The following is a 23,607-nucleotide window of genomic DNA, read 5'->3' as shown; positions in this document are numbered from 1 at the left end:
TGTGTGTGTGTGTGTGTGTGTGTGTGTGTGTGTCCACACGCAAGTGTATGTCATTGATCATTATCCATGTGAGTCTGTGCCAGCAGTAGCAGTGGCAGTGTTTTAATGAAGAACAGGAACTGATGGTGTGTGTTGTTTAACAGGAAATGAGAATGAGGTGGAGAAAATTAATGGAGATGAGGAGGATTATTGGAGGAAGAAGGTCAGGACTGAATAGAAGGATATTTGCACTGTTGTGTTTTTACTTTTCTGCTCTGTTCTGTTATATTCATGAAATCCCAAAAGGTTCACAGTGATGTTGACATTACAGATTTTGTTTAACTGAAAATTGTCATTCATTGAATCATATTTTTTAGTGATAAAACACTTACTTTTTTTTCTCTGCTGTTAAGCCTGTCTTGTTTGTTGTCTCATTCTCTGTTTTTTATTTAATTCAAAGGACCGTAACTTTCTTCTTTTACAAATCTGTATATAAACATACTCCATAATCTAAGTGTGTATTATGTATTTTCAAAGTTTAGTAAAAACCCACATTGATAAATAGTTTCCTATTTTTCAACAGGCATAGTAAAGACGCCTTGTTTTCCGCCGAAGGACCCCTCACAGTTCCAACATGGCGGCGTCCATTTGGGTGTGCTGTGCCCTCCGCTTCAGACTCGGAGGTGAATTATTTCTCTCTTTTTTCCTCCGCAGTTTTGTTCAGACAGTTGACTGTTTATATCGGTGTATGTGAACTGTGTTTATTGTTAGAAGTGTGACCGGTTTTGGTCTTTTCTGTGTACTGACCCGGGAAAAGCCTGTTGTTGCTGCAAGGCCGTCATGATGAGGGACGTTTAGAAAATAACTAATTTCAGTGCAGTCAGAATTACGTATCAGCATGCGGTAACGAATAGCATTTCGGTCCTTACATAGTAGACGTTTATAAAGCATGGAAATGTTAGTAACGTCACTGGTGATTAATGTATCGTCTTGTTTATGCTGCAGAAATGATGCCCCAGTAGCCTTGAAGTGATGTGTGCATGTGCCCCGTTGAACTCATTTTAAAAATGTTTACATTTAATGTTGCGCTGCTTGTTAGTAACTGTACACACCTCTGAGATTATAATTCAAGACTATCTCCACAATGACTGAGTCCATGCTTTAATTTCGCTAATTTGCTAAAACGACAAGAGCACTTTATTTCGCTGAATCTCAACTTTTATCAGGCTTTCCTGTCCTCACTGTCTCCTTCTGTGGGTAGAAAACTGTGTGAACAGACAAAGAAACCTGAGAGGTGCATGATACTGATAAACCTTCATCGCTGTCTTCCTGTATTAAACCTGCTTGATGTCGCCCACATAATGCAGCTTTGATGCATCTCTTTCCATTGGTGGACGTCTCTCTCCTTCAGGTGCAGCACCACTCCGCGCCATAGGGGGAGCAGTTCAGGTATCCCAGTTGGCGAGTCGAGCCTCGGTTGTTTCTCTCCAAAGAAATCCTGCACCTCCACTGTTCCCTGCAACGGCCTGGCAGCAAACCAGACATGGCAGCTTCTTCAACAAGTGTGAGTATACAGAAAGATTATTTCCAAAATCCTTGTAGCTGGTCAGCTGCTGGCCAAAGTGACCTGCTATCCTTAAACCAGCCAGGAGTTGATTATCTTAGTTTAGTTCAAAACCCTGCCTACCAATCCCTCTGAAGTCACAGACGTGCTTTCTCTGACCCTCTTCTCCCTTTTAAAATGTTCTTTTTTGCTTTTCAAACGCTGTAAATACACGATGTGGCCCCCTCTCCTCGTACTTCTGTGTGCTTTCAGTTCGGGCTGTTTTTCATGGTTTTGAGGTGAGATGTTCGGCTGTCACATCAGGATGTGATGACAGGGTGTCCACGCTCTTTTGGCCCCGTCGTGTATGTTGGAACTTATTTTCCCATCAGCAGATGCATGTTGGCAGAGCTTGTTTGGACGAAATGCCAGTTTGGTGACAGTCTTTTAAATGGGCATATATGGAGCTGTCAAACACTCTCTCTCTCTCTCTCTCTCTCTCTCTCTCTCTCTCTCTCTCTCTCTCTCTCTCTCTCTCTCTCTCTCTCTCGTCTCTGCCTCGCTCGCTCACCGGCTCTCTCACTCCTCGTTTTTATTGTATCTTCTTCATTTGCAGTCGCTGCCTGAGCATTTCTCAGACGATTACATGTTTGGTCTCTGTCAACACGTCTGCATTGTCATGGCAGGAGTACACAAACACGCTGTCAAACACTCTTTTAAACCCATCGTATTCCACTGACTCTGTATCCGAGCTCACATTTCTCCTCAAAGAGTCTTTAAATATTTGCTTTCAGGAGAGTTTTGGTTGTTTACTTTTATTGTCCAGGTTTTTTTTCATTGATGATCATCGGCACCATTTGACTTCTTGAATCACTCAGTGTAGTTTTTTGTTGTTTGGATGTTTTTGGTTTGAACTGAGCTCAGTGCTGATGAGCTATCTGTATCTGATCTTATCTTATTTTACTGCCACTGTGTGTTCAGCAAAGGTTGGGTGGTGGCCAGATGTGAGCTGTCATGTGTATGTTTGTTCATATATATATATGTGTGTGTGTGTGTGTGTGTGTGTGTGTGTGTGTGTGTGTGTGTGTGTGCGTCACTGTGTGTGTGTGTGTACAGTGACGGCTGAGGAGCTGTGGAGAGGTGTGCTGGCAGAGTCGGGAGCTGGATCCAGGAAGGGCCGAGGAAAGAGAGCCAAACGTAAACTGAAGAGAGATCTGAACCGAGGACAGAGGGTCGGAGAAGGTGAGACATCGCCTGTCTGTCTGTCTGTCTGTCTGTCTGTCTGTCTGTCTGTCTGTCTGTCTGTCTGTCTGTCCATCAGCCATCTGTCCGTCTTCCTTTTAGTCTCTGCAGATGTTTGTTTTGACTTTCCTTGGAGCAGTTTTGTGATGAGAAACTCTCTTGCAGATGCTGATAAAATTCAAAAACAATGAATTAAACTAGAAGAAGCACTAAAATATCATACAAAGAGGTGTGTCCTGTTTGTATTTGTACTGTAGTAATAATGTTTGGTGAGTCACATGACAGGGAAGCTGCTGAGAAAAACTGCAGTTATTTTCTATTCATCGTAATGTTCACTGATATGCTCAGTCAGCACGAAGGCATTGAAATAACAGTACCTTCTTGTGTCGAACAGTAATTTTTTGATGGTCCCTAAATGAAACGTGCGGTTAAGAGTGAGGGCTCGGAGCGAATCAGCCTCTTGCTGCCAACATTGTGGGAAACTGAGTCAGAGGATGGATCCGGAGTGAATTGTTGAATAACCAACGTAAAGCTAACTTCACTGCAGTGAACATCAACAGTATCGGCATTAAAAAAAAAAAGAAGACCTCTGTCGCTTCAGCTAACCGAGCTCTCATTACAAACTCACACATTTGCCTCATGGATAACGGCCGTTTGTCACTTCCCTTCATCTTGCAGACTTTAAATGTCTCATTCCCGGCGGCCTCCACACTCGAGTTTCTGTGCGCTGGTTTAAGCGCTTCAAAGCAGCTGCTGATAAAAGGCACAATAGTTCTTTGGGGGGAAAAGGCCTTCAACAACAGCTCGATCAATATTACAAAGGCCTGTAAGTTCGATACGCAGGGAAGCTCCTGCACGAGTGTCGCTCTGCTTCAAATATTAAAGCTGGATTGTTCTCATTATGTTCAAGTGCGAAAACGTCTCCTCCTGTCTGTAAAGCTGCGTGCTGCAGGACACAACACGCTAGAATATTCATTAGTTGATGTTAATTAATTTATCACTCTGCTCCACTGTGGAGGGGAATCACCCTTCATTCACTCTGCCCGTCCTCTTCTTCCTTAAAGACGAACCATCAGTCTTCATTCGGTTGGAGCGTCCGTCTCGGTCTCATCAGCCTGTCTCTTCTCTCCTTTGCTTCACTTTCACTAAATGTCTCCAAACGGTCGCTCCGTTACGATCCCTGCTCGTCTGTCTGTGATGGTCTTAAATAAATAATCTCATTTGAAATGAATCACGTGACGCAGCTTGCTGTTGTCATGCAAACCGCCTCTCTTTGTTTGCTCCGTGGTTTGGCTTCCGGCTCGGCTCCGTCCTTTCTCAGTCAAGGTCTTGAAGACGATTACGGTATGTTCAAGTAAAAACTGAGTCTGTGAGACAATTTGATGAAAACGTCATCTCCAGAAGTTTTAAATGACCTGACATCCACAGTCACAAATGCATTTGTGTCAAATTATCCTCATATTTATTCATGTCCCACCTCTGTTATGTAAATGAAAAGTACATTATTTTGCATCATTGTTTTTTTTTTCCTCTCTTTTTTCCTCCATGTCGTTAACCCGCAGGTCGCGGTGGTTTTCTGTGGCCTGGTCTGAACACTGCGGTGATAAAGGACGGGAGTGTGCGGTCGATGGCTCGAAGAGGCGAGACCGAGCAGCAGGAGATGCGAGCTGAACTAGGTACAGAGGCAGCATGCACTGACTACACACGACATATTTCAGACATGCAGGTGGACAAAATGAACATAGATCAGCAACCAGAGCACTTACAGCTATGTAAACACTTCAAACCTGTATGAGTTTACGTTCACTCATGTTCCCACCCAAGAAACTTTGTCCTCAATCCATTTTCCACCTTTCCAGCTTTGTAAAAGCAGCCTGGGTTTTCAGTCAGGCTCGATCGTTAGAACACATCCAGCATTTTTTAGCAAAGCCAGAGCGATTATTTTACTGGAAGAGAGTGTTTCCAAGAGCTGCTGCAAAGCAACAGCAATGGTAACGAGGTCTTAAAGAGGCCCCGTGGAGTTTTCTTCTAAACGAATAAAAGTTATGTTTTCATGCAGTCTGACCAGAAACCCGCTGCGTGTGTCCTTGAGGTCCAACAAACGCGTCGAGTGCATTTCCTTCCTCATAAATCATTTACAAAGCAGACTGGTCTGGTCTATTTTAGTCCGTTTGCATCCACGTTTGATAGCTTGCAGTCTTCTTCTCTGTCTTTGTTGGCACATTACCCGTCAATCAGTGGAATGCTGTGAGGCCATTGGTTGGAAACGAGCGTTCAGTAACTCATCTCTCTGCAGTGCGACTGAGGGACGAGTGGGAGAGGAAGAGGAAGATGAAGGTGAAGAGGGAACGAGGATGGACGGGAAGCTCGTTGGGGGGCACCAGTCTGGGCCCCCCTGACCCTGGACCCAATGGAGGTAAACACTCGCAGTCCAAGCTTGTTTGTGTGTGTGATGCTGGATTTACGTTGCACCAGTCCAGCTGTAGAGGAAGTGATGTAAAAAGAAGAGACGGATGAAGAAATGGAGGAATAATTCAGGGATAATGGAGCCTTGAGTGTGTGAGAGAGGAAGAGAGGCTGAAGGATGAAGGCTTTCTTTAAATCTAACCCTGATTCCTTTTTGAAGGTCAGAGGTCCTTTACAGTGTAACTCAGACCATTTGGATGGCTCCATTCCATCCAGTGAGTCAGCTGGCGCAGCACTGGGTTCCTGGCACACCTGAATGGAATGCAGCCTTTATTAATGCAGTTAGTCGCACATTTGGGTTTTCCTGCCTTTAGATGTCACTGTATCTGCTTTGTCTTTGTGTGGAGGCTCATGCCTTCTGTAACAGGAGGTTTATATCAGGACTTCAGGCGTAACGTGCTGTAATTTAAAGAATCTCTGAAGCCGGCGAAGGTGCATCTGCAGGCTAATCAGCTCTCTTCAGTGCACATATAGCTGCTTTGAATGCACCTGGTTCTCTGATGCAGCTGCTGGCCTCGGCTCTCAGCCTTGTTACATCTTTAAACTTTGCTGTCAGAGATTAGTCCATTTACCTCAAACTACCGACTGATGAGGGCCGAGGTTACAAAGCACATTTACTTGCTCCTCCCTCCTCCTTCTTTGTGTTTCTTTGGCATCGTCAGCTTTCTTTTTCTCTCATTTCCTCTTGATATCTCCTCTCTCGCCACCGTGCTAATAAGCTCTCTCACCATGAGCTACACTCTCTCTCTCTCTCTCTCTCTCTCTCTCTCTCTCTCTCTCTCTCTCTCTCTCTCTCTCTCTCTCCAGCATGTGCAAACACTTTCTCTTACACACACCTTCATCAGTCGCTCGCGCACACACACGCACTGGGCCTGGCGAGTGGGATGTTCAGAGAGCTGTAACTAGGTTGCTTGTCTGTGATCAGGTTTGGTTTCCTACAGATGGTGAGCTAATGTCCCAGCTGAGGTGTGTGTGTGTGCGTGCACATGTGTGTTTCCTCCTCGGAGCCTCTGAGGCAGCTCTCTTTGTTTGTTGCTAATTGGTTAGCAGTGAACAGGCTGCTGTTGGGAGTAACATCCTTCAGAGGTCACTGACAATGAAAAGTGTCAACTCGTTACACTGCTGCAAGGGCTTCTGGGTATTTGTTAGGCCAGCAGGAGCCTGGTTTAATCTGTTTAAAGTGTTTGTGTATGTGCGTCTGCCCTTTAGGTTTGTGCGTTAAAGCATTTTTTTTTAACTAAGCGTCTTTGCCTCTCTCTCCACAGAAACCTACGAGGGCTTTGATTCTCGTGTCATTGAGGTGAGTGTCTCCCTTTCCGCTGACGGCATACGTGACCTTTCATTTGCTCATGAAAATCTCGATTTTGATGGAGAGCGAGTCTTTTAAACATACTGTCAAATTATATTTGAGTGTTACTGACTTTGAATCTTGTAGCGTAACGTTAGCTTTCTGCCTCATAGCTGAGTCATATCTAAGGTTCGTCCTATTTACTGCAGTCGTGGGCAGTGTTTCCATCGCATAAGAATGTTATGGGTTACCTTATGCTGTGATCGTTCCAGGGATTAGTCAAACCTTCAGGTGTTATAATGGAAACTGAGTTACGGCTTGTGAAAACCTTCAGATTTGCTCGCAAAATGCATGAAAATATCAATTAAGAGGCAACCGTCCGATACGTTTGCCTCCACACGGTCCATGAATTCCTGATAATGGACACGTCGTCCTATAACTCTGCATCACAGGTTTCATTTTTATGTATAATTAATTTCTTTATATATTCATTTATTCTATTATTTATTTCCTAATGACTAAGGTCTATTATTTGTCAGCGCTTCCTGTCAAATAGCCTTGAAAAATCAGCTCATCAAGTAAAATTCAAGAGCTGCTTTGAAAACTGTTCAGAATACTGAATAAGCACAGTGTCAGGGTATTAACTAGAATAAAATCACACATTCATTAATTTTCAATTAAGAGGACTATTTTATAGCGGTTTAAATAAAATCCTTCCACTTCATTTTGAGCAAAGACTATTATTTTTAAACCTGCGATAACTGGCCGATAACAAACTCAAGACATCTCATCGGCAGTCGCCGAGCGGCGCACAGATGGATGATCGGTTCCTCGTCAGTTAACGTCTCTGCAGAGCCGACCAGTACCGGGTCGCGGCCCGGTCACTGTGAAGTCACCGCTCTAACTAAATCCGACTGGACAGAATAATGATGCAGAAAGCCTCCGAGGGGGAAACTGTTTTCAGGAAACTCAAGATGGTGGAAAATCCACTGTGGCGTGTACACATGGACGGTGTTGGAGGCAAATTTGCTGAGTAAGAATGGCTGCAGTTGAGCAGCACGTCTTATGTCATTTTGCGGCTGCGGTGTCGGGAGACGAGATTCTTCTTTAAAGTTCAGCGTTGACCTCTAATCTTACCGCTTCCTGATGGTCTGATTATCAAACAGTCACACTGACGTCCGTGTTTGATACAAAGCAAATAAAAAACGTCATCGACCTGAAAGCCTTTTTAGACCTGAAGAGAAATCAGCAGGTTGAACCAGTTAGACACTCGTCGTCATGGATGCTTCATTTCGAGTGTGTGTGTATGTGCGTGCGTGTGAGATAAGGTGAGCTGTATGGTCAGACTCAGTTCATTTAGATTGTCATTCTGACGTACTGTATTTTACCTTAATTCAATTAGCACTAATGGACCCTGCTAAACTAATGGCGGTAATGCAACAAGGTCACACACGCACGCACACAAACACACACATACACATGCGTACACAGTAGTTACGTGCAAGAAGACCCAAGCGTGCACACGCCCCAGACTCACACAAGGATACACGTGCACAGATTTACATGCATAGACTTTCTGTCACACAGTATTCATACACAAACATTATCAGATGCGTGTGCGTGTCTGTGCGTGCGTGTCACATTAATAGTCTTCCCCAGCCCTCCTGCCTGCATAATTAAGAGTGGTGTCACAGACATTAGGCTTCCCCCTGGAAACTGACGGACGCTTTTATGGTGCCATCTCTCCTCTATAAATATATTCTGGGTGTGTATGTGTGTGCGTGCGTGTGTGTGTGTGTGTGTGTGTCTATCTGGGTGTGTGTGCAGCACTATAAATTCAGGCCTAATGAAATGAAAAAGGCTTACTGGAATAAAAGGCTTGTCTCCCAAGGACGATAACGCCAGCATTCCATTAGTGAACGCATCCAACAGGAGGAACAGGGAGGGAGGAGGGAGAGAGGGAGGGACGGCGACGGGGAGAGCTGGAGGAAGAGTGGAGGAGAAGTTGTGAGACTAAGTCTGGAGGTGAGAGAGAGAAAGGACAGTGAAAGTAAAGAGAGGAGACGAGCAGAATAAGAGTTATGTGTCATCAATAGAAAGTGTTTAACTGCTTTAATGATTATGATATAAAATGGATTTTTCAGTACTATCGGTGATAGTTTCGGTACAGATAAAAGCAGAAAATGCTGCTTTTTTCCATACCTTGCTTTGAGGAATATCGAGCTTTAGAGCGACGAGGGAGAGAGCGAGGGATGACTGAGAGGAGAGGTAACCATAAAGAAGAGAGAGAGAGGAGAGGAGAGTTAGTGCGACAGGGAGAGAAGTGACGCTCGTGGCTGCTCTCCAGCCACTTGGACAGGACTCAGTGATTTCATTAACAGAGATGGAGCGTTGTCAGTGTCAGAAGAGGAGTTTTTGTCTTTTTTTTCTGTCTCCCCGAAGTCAACAACCTTGAAAGTTTTGCTGAAAGTAAACAGACAGCAGGCGGCACGAGAGCGGCTTCGTAAGAACTTTCTATTGGATTAAATGTTGCGTACAAAACTCAATACCTTAAGTGAAATTCACAGAAAAAAAGACGCGCTTTTGGTGGCAGTAAATGATGCTAAATTGCACATTTAATTCACAGTGAAGATGTTTTTAAAGCAGTGTTCTCACAAACCTTGAATATTCAGCGAATCACTGTGAGACATCTGATTTTGTGTCTGAACGCTGTTTTATGCTCTTTATTTACACTCACAGGTTTACTCCTGAGTCATTGCTCCCTGAGCCAACACGCTGGTTGTTTTTCTGCTTGGTGGCCATAATCGGCCGTCTGTCACGTCATTTGAACCAGCACGCTCTGGCACAGAAATGTATTTTCACGCCGCCTCTGAATCATAGCTGGTGTCAGCGGGTCAGAGATCTGTGCGTGCAGGATCCTTCTGAAACAGTGAAATCAGACACATTTTTAATGTGACACTTTCAGTTCTGCAGGATTCCTCAAAAACACTGACAAAGACTTGGTTGCAAATCCTAATAGCAAGTTTACAGTTTACCTGTTTTATTCACGGTTCATCCATTTTTTTGGCTGAGGTGGAAACGCATCCATGAATATCCATTCATGTGAGTCACGTTCACTAACTCAGAACGTATTCAGCAAAAGGTGTTTCCATCTTCCGTTTAGCGATATTTCAAAATGCACATAAAAACACCTTGATGACAACATGGCTGCTGTTCACACAGATCCTCACGGGGCCTGCTTTGAGTTTAAAGGTGCATCACACAGCCAGAACACAGCTTTATAAATCTTAATTCACAAGCTGAGGAAGCAGAAAAGACCTCGAAAATGACCCCACAGAGGTGAAATACCGGGGCCTCCTCGCTAATCAGTCAGAGCTGAAGAGGCCCCTCAGATGAGAGGCTAAACGTTTTGGAGGGTCTGCAGCAGCTGCCCTACATGCAGCCCTCTCTGGATGACCGAGAATGTAGACATTAACAATTAAGAGGCGCAGGCCGTGGCAATAAGCAGGCTGTGACGTTAAGCACATAGAAAATGGATGTAAGGTTTGTAGAGAGATATTAACATAATAATTCTACAAGGATTTAGCCTCTCCAGCACCGTGTTTTCAGCTGTGCAGGAGTGAATCAACTCCTGACACCGAATAGTGTCAGCAATCGTGTAAAGAGTCAAGATGTCGACTTCAAATCCGAGTGAAAGTCAGAGAAGTGTTTAGCGTCGGCGGAGGTTTGTGCTCTCAAAGCGCCTTCTGCTTCCATGTGGCGAGGACTCCTCCCCTGCACTGCAGCGCAGACAGATCCAGAGCGGGAGCCGAGCAGCAACAGATTGAGAAAAGAAGAGATGAAACAGAAGTGAGAGCGAGCTAGAAGCGTCCTCCCACCGCCGTGCTGTCGCTCATCCGGAGGAGAGAAAACTCAGCCCATCTGCTCCGCCGCCAAAAACTGCTGCATCTCCTCCGAACGTGACGAATGAGAAGCCAAGAGCCGAACGTCACCGGAGGATTTCACGCGCACTCCTTATAGAAACTGGCTGCACGTGAGGCACATTGAAACATGAGAGTTAATGAGTTTAGATATACAAAAACAGTGCGTGGGCTCCCATCTGGTCTGGGTCCCTCCTGGTCCTGAACTACGCATGCACAGATGCTCACACTGACAGCAAGAGAGGATGTGCCGCTGCCCTCCTCCACACGTCTGCAGCCACATGTTTGTGTGTATTTTGCATTGGAGACATAGAAGAAGCGTTAAGTGTGTGGATGCTTATTAGGCCCACTTCTGTGTGTGTGTCCTGCAGGGTTGTGTTTTCAGTGTGTTGGTGTTTGCTGCTACCCTGACCCCAATCCCTCTGCCGCGGCCCTGCAGTCAAATTCTAAATCCTTTACTGAAATGTGTGTTGCATAACGGGTGACGCTGAAGGCGCGTCTTGATTTTGAAGTTCCCTCAGCTGAAACTCAACGCTCTTCTGTCACTTGCGCTCTCCGTCGGGGTCGAAAGCATCGAGGTGAACTGTGTTGCTTTTTTTGTTGTTGTTGTTTGTTTTTTGGCCTAGATAAGTCCCCAAAAGGCGACTTGCGCTCCCCGCACGCTCTGCCCACAGAGAGACACAAGGCAGTTGACGTAAACATACACACCTGGATCCTTTCGGCCCGCGCGATGAGGCGTTAGCACGTGCTTGTTCTGCTGAATTTGCCCAACTTCAGTGGACATTAGGACAACCAGAATGAGGAAAGTCCCCGTGCAGGACTGGTGCAGCTCCTCTGGGAGGAGAATATGTCTGTTGTAGAAGTTTGATGGTGGCGGTTTAGTCTGATTGTGGATTTCTTTTTATCTACTCTTGCTTTTTTTCCTGCTTCCTGCCTCCTTCGCACACACACACTCACAATATGAACAGCAGAAGTCTTCAAAGTAATAAAAGTCACGTTTGCTTTTATATATTTTCCAGCAGAATATATAAATATTGGATGGCAGATGTTCCTGAATGTATTATCACTTCCTCGCTCGTCCTCCCAGCTCGCTCGCACATGCTAGATGTTCCTGTGTTTGTGTGGAGTTAAAGCTGTGTGTCGGCTGAGTTCAGCACAAAGAGCCGCATCAACAAAACTGATAAAGCCACAAAAGCCAGTAACGCACAGCCGTGACAGCCGCGCAGCTCCAAACAGCACAAAAAATAAACTTGAAAATGTTTCATGCAGAGCGTCTGTAAAGAATCACACTGTTCGTCATATTAAATATCATCTAATCAATGCTGAAAACTAATCGATACCTGTAAGCTGCAGATGGTGACTGTGATGGGAAAGGTGTCACCTGAAAAGCACGTTAGCAGCTGAAGAACAGATATTTCCCTCAGTGTCTTTTTTTTTAGCGTCTTCTGCCCCCGAGTGGCCGAAAAGAGAAAACGGACGAATGCAGAGTCGACTCAAACGCTTAAAGCTACTGTGAAACTGGAGTTTTTGTTCAGGAGACATTACGCGAAGCAAAGGCGTAAAAATATCTTCTAATCAGCGCTCTAATTATCTTAATTAACTCAGCTTAATTAGCTCATAAGTATAACTGGATAGTTTTATTTATCATCGTGACATTCTGTGTGTGTGTGTGTGTGTGTGTGTGTGTGTGTGTGTGTGTGTGTGTGTGTGTGTGTGTGTGTGTGTGTGTGTGTGTGTGTGTGTGTGTGTGTGTGTGTTTTTTGAGGGGGTCAGCAGTTTGCTCATCCATTATATTATAAGACACACACGTTTTCACACTTATTACAACACACTCTCTTCTTGTCATCTATTTAGTTTTCCCTCTCTCTCTCTCTCCCTCTCGCTCTCTCTCACACACACACACACACACACACACACGCTTTATCTGTGTCTGCTGTGTCTCCCTCTTCTTTGCTTTTCCTCTCTGTTTCTCCTCGCCTTCATTTTCCTCGTCTCCTTGTCTCTTAACTCCCTTTCCCTCTTCCCTTCATCTCTTTTGCTCCTTCCCAACCCAGTTCTCCACCTTTCTTTCTCTCCTCCTCTTCGCTGTCTTCTTTCCCCTCTCCATCTGTTACTCCCTCCCTCCCTCTCCTCTCTCACCTCCTCTCTTCTCCTTTGTCCAATCCATCACCCTCCTTCCACTCTAGTCCTCTGCTCCTCCTTCTGCTCTGTGATGTATGAATGCTGCCCCCTGCTGTTCTCAAAGTCATATTGCAGATAGTTGATCTGTTAATGCTGCACAAGGGAGGTGTGTGTGCAAGTGTGTGTGTGTGTGTTTGTTTGTGTGTGTGTGCTCTGTTTACTAACAGATCGATGAAACTCACTTAAATCTGGAGAGGCATTCTGGTCTGGATTGACATCACACACACATACACTCGTAGTAAAAATCTGTTATAGTGTTAACACACACACACACACACACACACACACTCACACTCTTTTTGGCTTAACAATGCTGAACACTGAGAGTACCTGCTGTTGAGCTCAATTACTCAGTGTAGTTTTTTATATCTTGTGCTCTTATTTTTATTTTTTAACTACTTATTTTTGAAGTTACAAGAGCAATGACCAATATCTCACACACACACACACACACACACACACACAGAGTTGTGCTAATTGTCATACCTGAGTAACGTGAAGGTCTTTGTTGTCTGCTGTTATTCGTCGTCGTTTTGCAGGTGAAGACCGTGTTCAACATGACGGCCAAGGAGGGCAGGAAGAGATCCTTCAGCTGTCTGGTCGCTGTGGGAAACGGCAACGGAGCAGCAGGTTCGAGCAGCGAGTCTGATGTCCTCATGCTACAGTGTTCATGTACTTTTCTAATCAGTAACCATTATTTAACTCCGTCCCTCCTCCAGGCTTCGCGCTGGGTAAAGCGACAGACAGGAGCACGGCTCTGAGGAAGGTGAGACATTTAATTGTGTGCTGTTCCTGTTTCTTAAAGTCAGGTAAAATTGAGTCAAACTCAGTGATGAAACAGCATTCAGACTGTGACAGGACTCTTCATGTCCACTGAAACCCAGAGTACGGATAACTTCTCTGTTATGCTCCTTTACTTCTGTGATTAAACCACATCATGTTTCATTGGTCCACATTTCCACATGTAAAATATTAGCTACCTAATTCTGGTAAATCAAAGTAATGACTCAGTAAACTGAGCTGAGGGCACTTCGCAGCCTGCTAACGCCAGTATAATTCTACTATTCCATAAACTTCTGCAGTGAGAAGCTAATGCTAAAGACGCCAATGCTAACTCTCTGTGTGTTTGTGTGTTTGTGTGTCTGTCATCTGTGATCTGCAGGCCAAGAACAGAGCGATCCACTACTTGTACTTTATAGAACGATACAACAACCACACCAGTAAGTGACTGCGTGTGTTTCATCACCCCGTCTCCTTCACTGACTCTCTCCCTCTTGGACCTCCTCCTCCTCCTCCTCCTCCTCCTCCTCCTCCCTTGTTCTATGAAGAGCCACTGGTTCTGAAGTTTTGCCCATTTTCACATTTTTCTTTTCATCGTTATGGCTTCTAGTTTTAATTACTTCAACTTTTCTTTCTGATGAGTCGTTTTTGGCATCTCATGTCTAAATACTACAATACCCATGAGCCTCAGCGGTACTTCTTTGTTGCACTGTATTTGCCGAATTCCTCCAATCTTACCCAGAATCCCTAAGTGAAGTGGTTTAAACCTCCTTCTACCTCTCCCTCCATCTCCTCCCCCTTCATCTTCCATCCTCCTCTTTCGTCTTCTCCCCTCTCGTCCACCACTGTCCCCTCGTGTCACCCGTCCTTCCTCATGCGAACCTCGTGATGTTGAAAGTGGATTTGTGAGGAAAGGTATCGGAGTCCGCTCGTACTTTCTTATTGTAAAATGCCATTTGGATGCTGCTGCTGCAAGAGCAAAGCCAGAAAGATTAATGTGTGCGTGAGTCATCAGCCTCCACCGCGCCCACCGGAGGAGAACGTTAGCTTCCTGCTTTGGCTCGAGACCAGACGAGATGTGTGTGCGTGAGGTCCTGTATTTCCACCCAGTTTGAGCTCAAATCTGTGGTATATTTAATTCACAGGGAAAAAAACAGTCCAATCCTTCATGCCAGCTCTCACCGCGCGGCCATCTGCAACCTGTCTGCGCCGTCATTTGATTGGCTGTTTGTTTACTTCTCGGTCAGATTGCTCCTAGATCGTTTTGTCATCCCTGCGTCACCTTTGCCGCTCACTCACTCGCTGAAGCCGGCAAAGTTGTTCGATTTTCAGCCCATCTGTTGGTTTGACAGTCGATGAGACATCCGAAGAAGTTAGAATCCAGCGGCCCAGTCGCCTGCAGGCTGTAATCACTCAGGTTTCTGGTGGCGGTCCAGATCTGGGATCTCTTCCACCAGATGATCAATGGCTTTTCTAAATGGAAATCATTAGGGAGGCTGCAGGTTTGTAAGGAGGAGAATTGTTCAGATCTGGCAGATGTTGGAGCTCCGCTGACCTTCCAGTTGTTGCTGTTGGCACCAGTGTCTCACTGTCCCAGCACGAGCGTTTCTTACTGAATATTCATGTGGCTTCACTGGTGGTCAGCAGAAAAGAATGAACGACGCAAAGCCAAAACGAATCTGAATACATTCTGACTGTGGCAGCGTGTTCGGAGGCTCCTGTTTTGGACATTCTCCACTGTTTGCTGGACAAAGCAAGACCTTTTGGACTGAAAACCAACCAAGCAAACAGTTTCCAGTCCTTTTCCTTTTAGCTTTAAAATCATTTCTTCAGTTCAGAACTGGAGGCGATGACTGGAAACCAGTGAAAACACTCACAGTTACTGGAAGAGGTGGAATTTGCCTCTTTTTTTTTTCTACTGGCTTTGACTTTGTTGCCGTTTGGATCTGTGAGTCACACAAAAGACACACACACGCACACTCTTCCAAATGAACCTGGACCTCCTGCAGCAACGGCAAATGTTCAGCTGTGCTTGTGCGACATTTAGTTTTGCATTTTGGATTTCTTCGCCCAGCGGGGATGTGTCCTCTGAGCACCAAATGTTCCACTTGTTTTACTGCTTCTCATCCATTCTTCCCACCATCCATAACTTCTTTGTTATTGCTGCGGCGTCCAAGTACCAAACCTGATTCATTAAGCGTATTAAATTCCAACCGGATGTCTGGAGGATGCAGGGAACTCGGCCAGAGGTGTTTGAAGAATGATGTGGCTCAAGAAGAAGGTTTTAGCCTGAAGCCATGGAGTTTTCTCAGGCGTCACTCAGCAGCACGCAGCTCAGCTCAGGCAGGCTGAATAACTTATTAGCCACAGCTGCTGCAGCGAGCAGGAGGCGCCGGCATGTGGAAGGACATCTGGTGGGCAGGTAGAGAAGCCCAGGACCTGAGGGAGGACAGGAGAAAAGATGCATAACAGAACACAAGCGCCTTCACAAAACACGTGAAAATAATCTGACTTTTTGGGATAATTTTGTCTGTTTATCATGTCGCTGTTTGGCTGTTTGTTCTCCCTCCTCTGAGTGTAATTAAGTTTTGTCTCTCCAACAGTTTTTCATGACATTGACTCCAAGTTCAAGAGGACAACGCTCCGCATTAAGAAACAAAACCAAGGTACATCTCGACTCGTTAAGCTTTTAGTCGGTGGGATAACAGTTGATGTTAGTGTTGAGGGAAGCTGGTTGTACTCTTGACTTGACTGTATGATAATTAAGCTATTTCTTTAATATCTCTGGTTGTGTGTTTCAATATCACACTATATATTAATATTATAAAATGATATTTACTCCAGTCATGGTGACCTCCATGTTTGATTCTGGGTCTGCAGGTCACGGTCTGCACTGCCACCGGGCCGTCATCACTCTGTGCAAGCTGATCGGCATAAAGGACATGTACTGCAAAGTAGAAGGATCTGTCAATCTGCTCAACATCACCAGGGCCCTCTTCACTGGCTTAGCCAATCAGGTGAGGTCACGTCAGCATAGTGGGAGGGATCTGTAGTGTGAGAGTTTTCAGAAAACTGCTCCTGGGTACTGTGAGTTCAGAGCCTGTAATCTCTCTTCTCCCTCACCTCCTGTCTTTGTCCTCACCTCCTCACCTCCATCTCCTTCCACCCAACAGGAAACCCACAAGATGCTGGCCGACAGGAAGCAGCTCCACGTCGTCGAGTTCCAGTCACATCAAGGCCTGCTGCCCACGGTGGTTGCGAGTCCTACAGGCGGCGCACGAAAGGACCAGGAGACCAAAAATGAGATCCCCGACACCCGGCTGCACTGGGACGAAGTACAAGCCTCACAGGGAATGAAACGCTCCATCTGGGCGAGCGTCAAACGCACTATCTGGTAGTGTGGGAGCGGGCTGATGACTGGACGGGTCCGTCTGATTGGACTGATAGGAGCCATGACTGTCAGACTGTCTGACTTTTGGCTTTGACGAGAAAAGCTGAAACTATGTGTGTAATAAGAACTTTTTTTTCTCAAGCAGTTATCAGTTTCTGTTAATAATGTCCAAATGGGATTGTTTCGTCAACCGAGGACTCAAGTTACATGTTTCTCAAGGTGAAGACACCTCATTAGAAAAGTTGACTTTATATCTGTAAAAAACATCTTCTGCTTTGTCGTTCATGTGGAATTGTTGCAAAATACAGTATGTACGAAATAAAGTACAGACCTGTGAACACATCCCCTCTCTGCAGCATTACGTTGTTTCTGTAAAGTCATGAACTCTGACAGCAGGGACGTCTTGTTCTTCCCCATAAGAGAAAGGCTGATCATCAGCATAATGCAGCTTTATTCATCAGAGCTGATCCTCACAATGAGCCACTGATTGGACAAACAATGACCTAAATGACTGACATTAACTTCCCTATGAGACTTGGGAGGTTTGTTTGAGGTGTATTTGCTCCTTATTTGGTTTAAATGTTGGGTTTCTGCCTAGTTGTAGCCAGAACCAGACTGTTAATCCCTGAACAAACACACTGACAATCAAGAACAAAATGTTTTTTTCCAGTTGTTGAGCATTCGCACCTCAGTTTTGCAAGTTTCCAAAGATGCTCAGACACAGTTGAGGTGTTGTTTGCCATGAAAACCTACCATCTTACAAAGCTGTTTGGAGGTTGTGAGCGTGTCATTAGGAGGCGAACAGAGCAGAGTGGCATCAGACATGTGAAGGCCAACCATTTGCTGGTACTGACAGCTTTGCTAGATTGTGGATTTTCAGGCCACACAGCATGTAATCTTCAGTGGTGTCAGCCGGTAAATCAAGCGAAGGACGGCCCGGGTCGACCAGCATCGCCCTGCAGCCTCAGTGCAGCACTATCACCATGAGGATCATCATCACAGCTTCATTAGTTCCTGTCAGTCAGAGCTGATATCCGCCCAATTTGTTGCCTCCATCTGTTCAGCTACAGCCAACGTATCTGCAAGTGTAGCATGAAAGATTTCATTAAGCTCCCCGCGGGTGCAGCCATCGTCAGAGTCCAGCCCCGGACTTCTGATGGACGGCGCTCACAGGTTTATTGAGCAAGGTGCACTCTGAGTGAGTGAGAGTGTGAATAAAGGAATAAATAATTAATATATGACAACACAAAACCTACATTTATATTTTTAATGTCTCATTTAATTTAGCATTATTATTATAATATATCAGTGTGGAGTGGATTTAAATGTTTCAGGGAGGAAGTGGAGCAAATAAAACAAGCACTCAGTCATCTTTTCATCTATATCTTGTTTTAATCTTGAATACAAAAATGGCAAAACTATACAAGTTTCAGCCCGAGGTCTTATACCTAAAAAATGCAATTCACCATCTTTTACGTGCTGATGATTTGTTGACATTAATTCAGTTTGACAGAGAAAAAACAATTTGCAGCTGTTCTACAATAGAAATCTTAAAATCAGTGAGAAGTATTTTACAGCTTGCAATAAACTGTCATCTCATCACAAATCACAAAGGGAGGGAGGATGACTCACCCAAATCACCAAAAAAAGACAGATTTTAACACCTGTCTCTCACTATCAACGCAGATTTGGCTTTATTTGAAATCTCGTCCATTACTGTATATATAAACCAAATTCAATGTTTGTTTTTTTTTGACAAAGGCTAAAAAATGTGAGACCTTCTCTTGTGTAATAAAAGATCAGTGGCTAAAAATGATATGTGCTTTAAAAAAAGAGAAAAGACAAATATATTTCTACTATTGAGCTCGTGCGAAACAACATTTTCTCTATGAACAGATGATATCTCTGGGATTCGACTCTTCATTTGCTTTCGTTGTTCACGCTTTGATTTTATTTCATGGTCAAAAAATTCAAAAAATTTGAATCCCACCAGGTTGATGTCACTTGTGGGTAATTCCACCTCACACACACACACGCACACACGCACACACACACACAGAGGCACACGGGATGCACAGTACTTCTTGGACACACAGGTCTGTGATTCTGCGTTGCTCCTCAGAAGTTTTTCCACCGGATGGAGGAGAGGATGGTGTGGATGAAGTAGAGGAGTGTGGCCACGAAGGCGAACACCTGAGACACACACACACACACACACACACATAAATAAAGGCTTAAAGCAAAGCTGCACTCTTTGCTTATAGTTAGATGGATAGCTGGTTAGCTTAGCTTAGCATAGCATGAACTGGAAACTGAGGGAAACAGCTAGCCTGGCTCTTACCTAAAATAAAATCCAGCTAGCAGCACCTCTAAAGCAAAAACTCATTGGTAGGCTAATTTCTGGCTTTGCTAGCTTGCTTGCTAATCTCTTGGAGTCATGTACGGATTAAACAAACCAGATATAACATGTTAATCGGTGGATTTTAGAGGTGCTGCTAACTCCATTTTGTTAGCTTTCAACCAGGGCCAACCAGAGCTAGGCTAGCTTTTTCTCCTTGTTTCTAGTGTTTGTGCTAAGCTAAGCTAACAGGCTGTTAGCTGTAGATTCATATTTGCAGTGCACAGTCATGACTGTGGTACCGATCTTCTCCAAAAAAGAAAAGAAATTAGCATATATACCAAGATGCTGAGCTTTTCCTTTAAACTAAACACTACAGCTGCATGTAAAGAACATCGTGCTGTAGACACTGTGGCTGTTTGTTATTTAACATCCAGCGCCGTCAGGTGGATGAATCCGTTCTCACCACAGCAGCGATGTCAATCTGGTAGGTTTTGAGTGCGCCTGATTTGTTCCTGAAGGTGATGTAAGCCAAAGCCACCCCTGCACTGAGGTAGAAGAACGCCGCCAGGCCGTGGTAAGCAAAGTCCTGGACACACAAATACAAACAGATGAAATAATATTAACAACATGGAGCCAGCCCATCACTCATCATTCAATCTCTCTGTCCCTCTCAGGTCTTACAGCAGCAGCCCAGCCAGAGCTGTTCCTATGACCTCCAGCAGCGAAGATGATCATCCAGAGGAAGGTCATGACGAAGCAGAAGACGGAGACAAACATCACCCAGCCCAGAGGGTTCTGCGGTTCCACGTGGGTCGACGCCACCAGGATCCACACCAAGCCACCAAACACCTGCAAAGAGGGAGACAGATGGTACTGAGGTTTTTGAGATTTAGGGTATTTGTTTGTGTTAGACTGACATTAAAATGCCATTAATGGGGAAACTCCAGCGTTTTAGCACTGCGACACTCAATGTTTTATCCAAATTTCAAAGCAATCCATCCTGCTTCTAGCTGTCGAGACATTTCACTCAAAATCTCAAATGTCAACCATATGATGGGCCTAGATGAAAAGACATTATTGTAGATTATTTCTATATGTATAGACTAGAAGTGTGCAGGGAGTGTAAGGGAAGTTGTAAATCACAACAAACTGTCCAAAACAAAATTAACTCTGCTCTTCATTGTCATCAGCTCTTGCAATCAGTCTGAAATGACTTGCCAAAATGAACGTTTTTTGTTCCTGTAGGCATGAATCCCTACCAAAATGACATGCACATTTACGAGGTCAAATTGGGAAAAGAAGCAATCCCTTTTTGATTTGTCTACTAAAACCACCTTGCTCATGACAGTTTAGACACAGACGAAGGAGGAGGATGTTATAAAAAGCCTGAATCTGATTGCGATAAAACAGATTTCTGTCATGATAACTGAAAAGACCAGTCCTCCTTTTGCTGTTTAGGCATCCATCACTACCATTATTTTGACTTCAGCAGCGTTAGGTAGGTCACCTGTGTTATTGATGAAACATCGCCTGAATGTAGGCCGAGTTACACAGACACAGATGGATCAAATGCTTTTAGGAAAAAAAATCAAAATCAGACCAACGTGAAAAAGCTGAAATACAGCCAGTGAATTACAAATCAGCAGGACCAGAGATCACATTTCTCTAATCACTGACAAAACAAACATTTCTCTTTACGCTCTCTATATGTGTCTGAGCACAGGGTGTGTGGTGTTTAGTTTGTGCTAACCACATCCCTGTCGTCCAAACTCTCATGTCTGATTTCACGGTTCAGACCCAACTTTGGTACAAAGTCAGCTGTTGTAAACATAACAATAACAACCGATTCCTCCTTGAAATACACTTAATTTGCCTGAAGCTTACATGATAATAATATTCCCCCGCATGGTGAAAGGATGTTGTCGCTCCTTTTCCTTAAAGAATCACATTAAAGATTAAAGAATAGAAGTTTTACTGCAGCACACCACAAAATAACCAGAATACACTGATTCTTTCAACTTTGGATTACAGGAAATTCAAGACACTGTTAGAGAAAGCCTCGAGCTAGAGCCTTGATTCTGTTCTAGACTTCATTGCACAGTATGAGTGTGATCTATAGGACGATAAAGACGAGGCGTGACCCTCTCTCAGAGCCTAATCAAACATTTATTCAAATAAATAAAAAGGTTTCATTCTCGCAGCCTCGCAGCCAGATGTGTAACTTACAGCCTGTTTAACTGTGGTTGAAAAGATGAGGTTACATATAACTGCTGCTTCAGCGGCAATAATGAGGATCTTAAAGTACGAGCTGTGGCCTCAGGCGCATGTGAGAGAGAGGAAAAAGAAAACTCTCTGAAGATAAAATAAAAGGAACTACTGGTCACCATAAACTGTGATAAATGTGCTGGTCACAGATGTGTGTCATCCACATGCGTGATGATGACAGTACGGGAACACGCTGCACCTGGTCAGCATCGAATGAATGTCGCCTACGCTTGAAGAGGCCCCCCAAAAATCTGTTATATTTGTTATAATAATAATAATTTTGCTTTCATGTCTTTATTTTCTTAAGATGAAATTCTGTCATTAAGGTGAGAAAACGTATTAGAATAAATTTGCTTACAATACAAACAGATGCTGTTGCTATAATGTCAGATTTTATTTATCCATTTGCTTAATAAAATACAATTTAGAGTTTTAAGAGAGGATCGACGACATGAAACCTGCAACCTCATCACAACCCTTCCCTTGATAAATAAAAGCTTAAATAAACATCCTCAAGTTCAATTTACTTGCAGTTGTTTTTCCAGCGGTCATATGAGCAGTTTCTATCTTTTGTCATCACTCTGGGAGAAGAAGAGTTGACCGCATTCTTTGTTGGATCAGTAGCACTGTGATACAATATGAGTGAAATGTGAGATGTGAAAAGACGCAGGTGCCCCTCCCATGTGAGGAATATGTTTCATCGTCTCCCGTTTCACCAAAATGCACATTTTTGTTCGATTCAGAGAGCTCAAAATCAAACTTCATCTACATCAGTTTCATTTGGAGATTTACCAGCAAGAAATTAAAACAAATTCTGGCATCATGGAGTTATTCCATCATGCTGGCATGAGATGAAGCAGAAGAATTTATATTATAATCTGCAAAAATGTCACATATTTGTGGGTAAAACAAAAAGCTGAGGCTCAAAACAATGAATTTAAATTTTCTGAATCACATGCATCATTTTGTAAGAGTGGATGACTTGTTTTACTTTCAGGTTCATTGTTGCCATGAAACAAATTAATGACAGCTTGTTGCACTTAAAATCATTTCAGTTTAATGATAATAAATTTTAAGAATCGACCCAAAATGGAAAGAATCCCCTCATAACTGACTTCAAGGTCATCTGCCCTCTGTCACTGCCCACTCACCAGTTCAGGCAGGTAAAATATATCCGGGGCCGTGGTGCAGATCCCCAGTCCGCTGGGCAGGCTCCCCATAGGCTGAGCAGTAGTTGCAGCCATCTCTGCCTGTTCCTTCTGCCGGTGCCGAGTCAACAGCGAGCGACCTGCCCTCTCCTCTGAGCTCAGAGAGCGGCGGCAGGTGTTTCTGACTCTTATAGGGAGGCTCAGTCAGCAGACAAACCCGTTCTGCTATTGTGGGTGAAAGATCCCTTCCCACAACAGCTCCTTGCACCACCCTTCGTCATCCAGCACCCAAGGCTAGCTGGTGTTTAATGTGAGCTGCTGACCTGTGAAGGGATTTTGAAACAGCCCAAAGAGGAATTTTGTGCCCCGAGGCTGCTGTTGCACCCGTGCAGCTGAAATATCGACATTGTGTAAAGAAATAGCTCGCTGAGTTTTAGGCTGGTCTAACTTTATAATCCTCACATTGTGTTAGCTGAGTGCCTGCAGCCTGTATTTGTTTTGCACACAGGGGCTCTTACAGGTGTTTCTTTTCCAAATATAGATGCTGCTGATTGGCTTTATGGGTGAGGACGCTTCATTTCAACCACTTCAACCTCGCAGGCACTTCAGCAGGCCCACACAGCTTGACTTTTTTTGATTTTTATGTTAACAGTCGATCTAATGAGTCACTCGTGGTCCCAAACCCACAGAGGATTATCACTCCTCCTCAGCTTTTGGGGCGTTTTAGCATCTTTCAGCTCATTGTTTTGCATTCAGCCCACAGCTTTCAATTCAAATGCAAATGAGCTGCTTGCTTACATGCATCAACATTGTTTTTGTTTATTTTTTTTACATGCAGGGATAGTTAAATTACTGAGGTTATTGGGTAATTGTAAAGCCACTGTGTCGGGGATGCTATCCCAGAGAACTTGTGTCCTGGGGCTACATAATACCAACACCACCTACCTGACAGCACACTGGTTTGATCTCAATGGCAAAGGCAAAGGCAATGATATTTTACAGCCTGAACCTGCTGTATTCATTATCTAATGTTTTTTTTGGGGGGGGGGGGGTTCACAGCTGA

General features: G+C 44.3%; 2 protein-coding genes across 2 annotated transcripts; one reads left to right on the top strand and one right to left on the bottom strand.

Annotated features, from left to right (window-relative positions):
• The first annotated feature begins 607 nt into the window (after positions 1-607).
• Positions 608-17,133, top strand: mrps5 (mitochondrial ribosomal protein S5). Its single transcript, XM_070978352.1, has 12 exons — positions 608-662; positions 1,391-1,543; positions 2,639-2,764; positions 4,327-4,440; positions 5,061-5,180; positions 6,496-6,530; positions 13,159-13,249; positions 13,339-13,385; positions 13,782-13,839; positions 16,003-16,065; positions 16,280-16,416; positions 16,573-17,133. The coding sequence occupies exons 1-12, from the start codon at positions 614-616 to the stop codon at positions 16,795-16,797; spliced, it is 1,218 nt and encodes a 405-aa protein (XP_070834453.1). The 5' UTR covers positions 608-613; the 3' UTR covers positions 16,798-17,133.
• A 1,033-nt stretch (positions 17,134-18,166) lies between these two features.
• Positions 18,167-22,683, bottom strand: LOC139341478 (myelin and lymphocyte protein-like). The gene is made up of 4 exons (XM_070978030.1): positions 22,548-22,683; positions 19,813-19,980; positions 19,595-19,717; positions 18,167-18,983 (listed from the first exon to the last, which is right to left on the bottom strand). The coding sequence occupies exons 1-4, from the start codon at positions 22,638-22,640 to the stop codon at positions 18,909-18,911; spliced, it is 459 nt and encodes a 152-aa protein (XP_070834131.1). The 5' UTR covers positions 22,641-22,683; the 3' UTR covers positions 18,167-18,908.
• Between the last annotated feature and the right edge of the window lie 924 nt (positions 22,684-23,607).

This window comes from Chaetodon trifascialis, chromosome 13 (assembly GCF_039877785.1).
Source record: "Chaetodon trifascialis isolate fChaTrf1 chromosome 13, fChaTrf1.hap1, whole genome shotgun sequence".
NCBI lineage: Eukaryota > Metazoa > Chordata > Actinopteri > Chaetodontiformes > Chaetodontidae > Chaetodon > Chaetodon trifascialis.
This window is presented reverse-complemented; position numbering and strand designations above follow the sequence as displayed.

Bases quoted from the DNA above. Each gene is read 5' to 3' on its own strand.
- mrps5 (XM_070978352.1), top strand. From the start codon at position 614: ATGGCGGCGTCCATTTGGGTGTGCTGTGCCCTCCGCTTCAGACTCGGA. The intron at 2,765-4,326 runs GTGAGACATCGC...GTTAACCCGCAG, and splicing joins AGGACAGAGGGTCGGAGAAG to GTCGCGGTGGTTTTCTGTGG. The intron at 13,386-13,781 runs GTGAGACATTTA...TGTGATCTGCAG, and splicing joins GGAGCACGGCTCTGAGGAAG to GCCAAGAACAGAGCGATCCA.
- LOC139341478 (XM_070978030.1), bottom strand. From the start codon at position 22,640: ATGGCTGCAACTACTGCTCAGCCTATGGGGAGCCTGCCCAGCGGACTG. The intron at 19,981-22,547 runs GTGAGTGGGCAG...CCCTCTTTGCAG, and splicing joins TATTTTACCTGCCTGAACTG to GTGTTTGGTGGCTTGGTGTG. The intron at 19,718-19,812 runs GTAAGACCTGAG...TTGTGTGTCCAG, and splicing joins GCTCTGGCTGGGCTGCTGCT to GACTTTGCTTACCACGGCCT.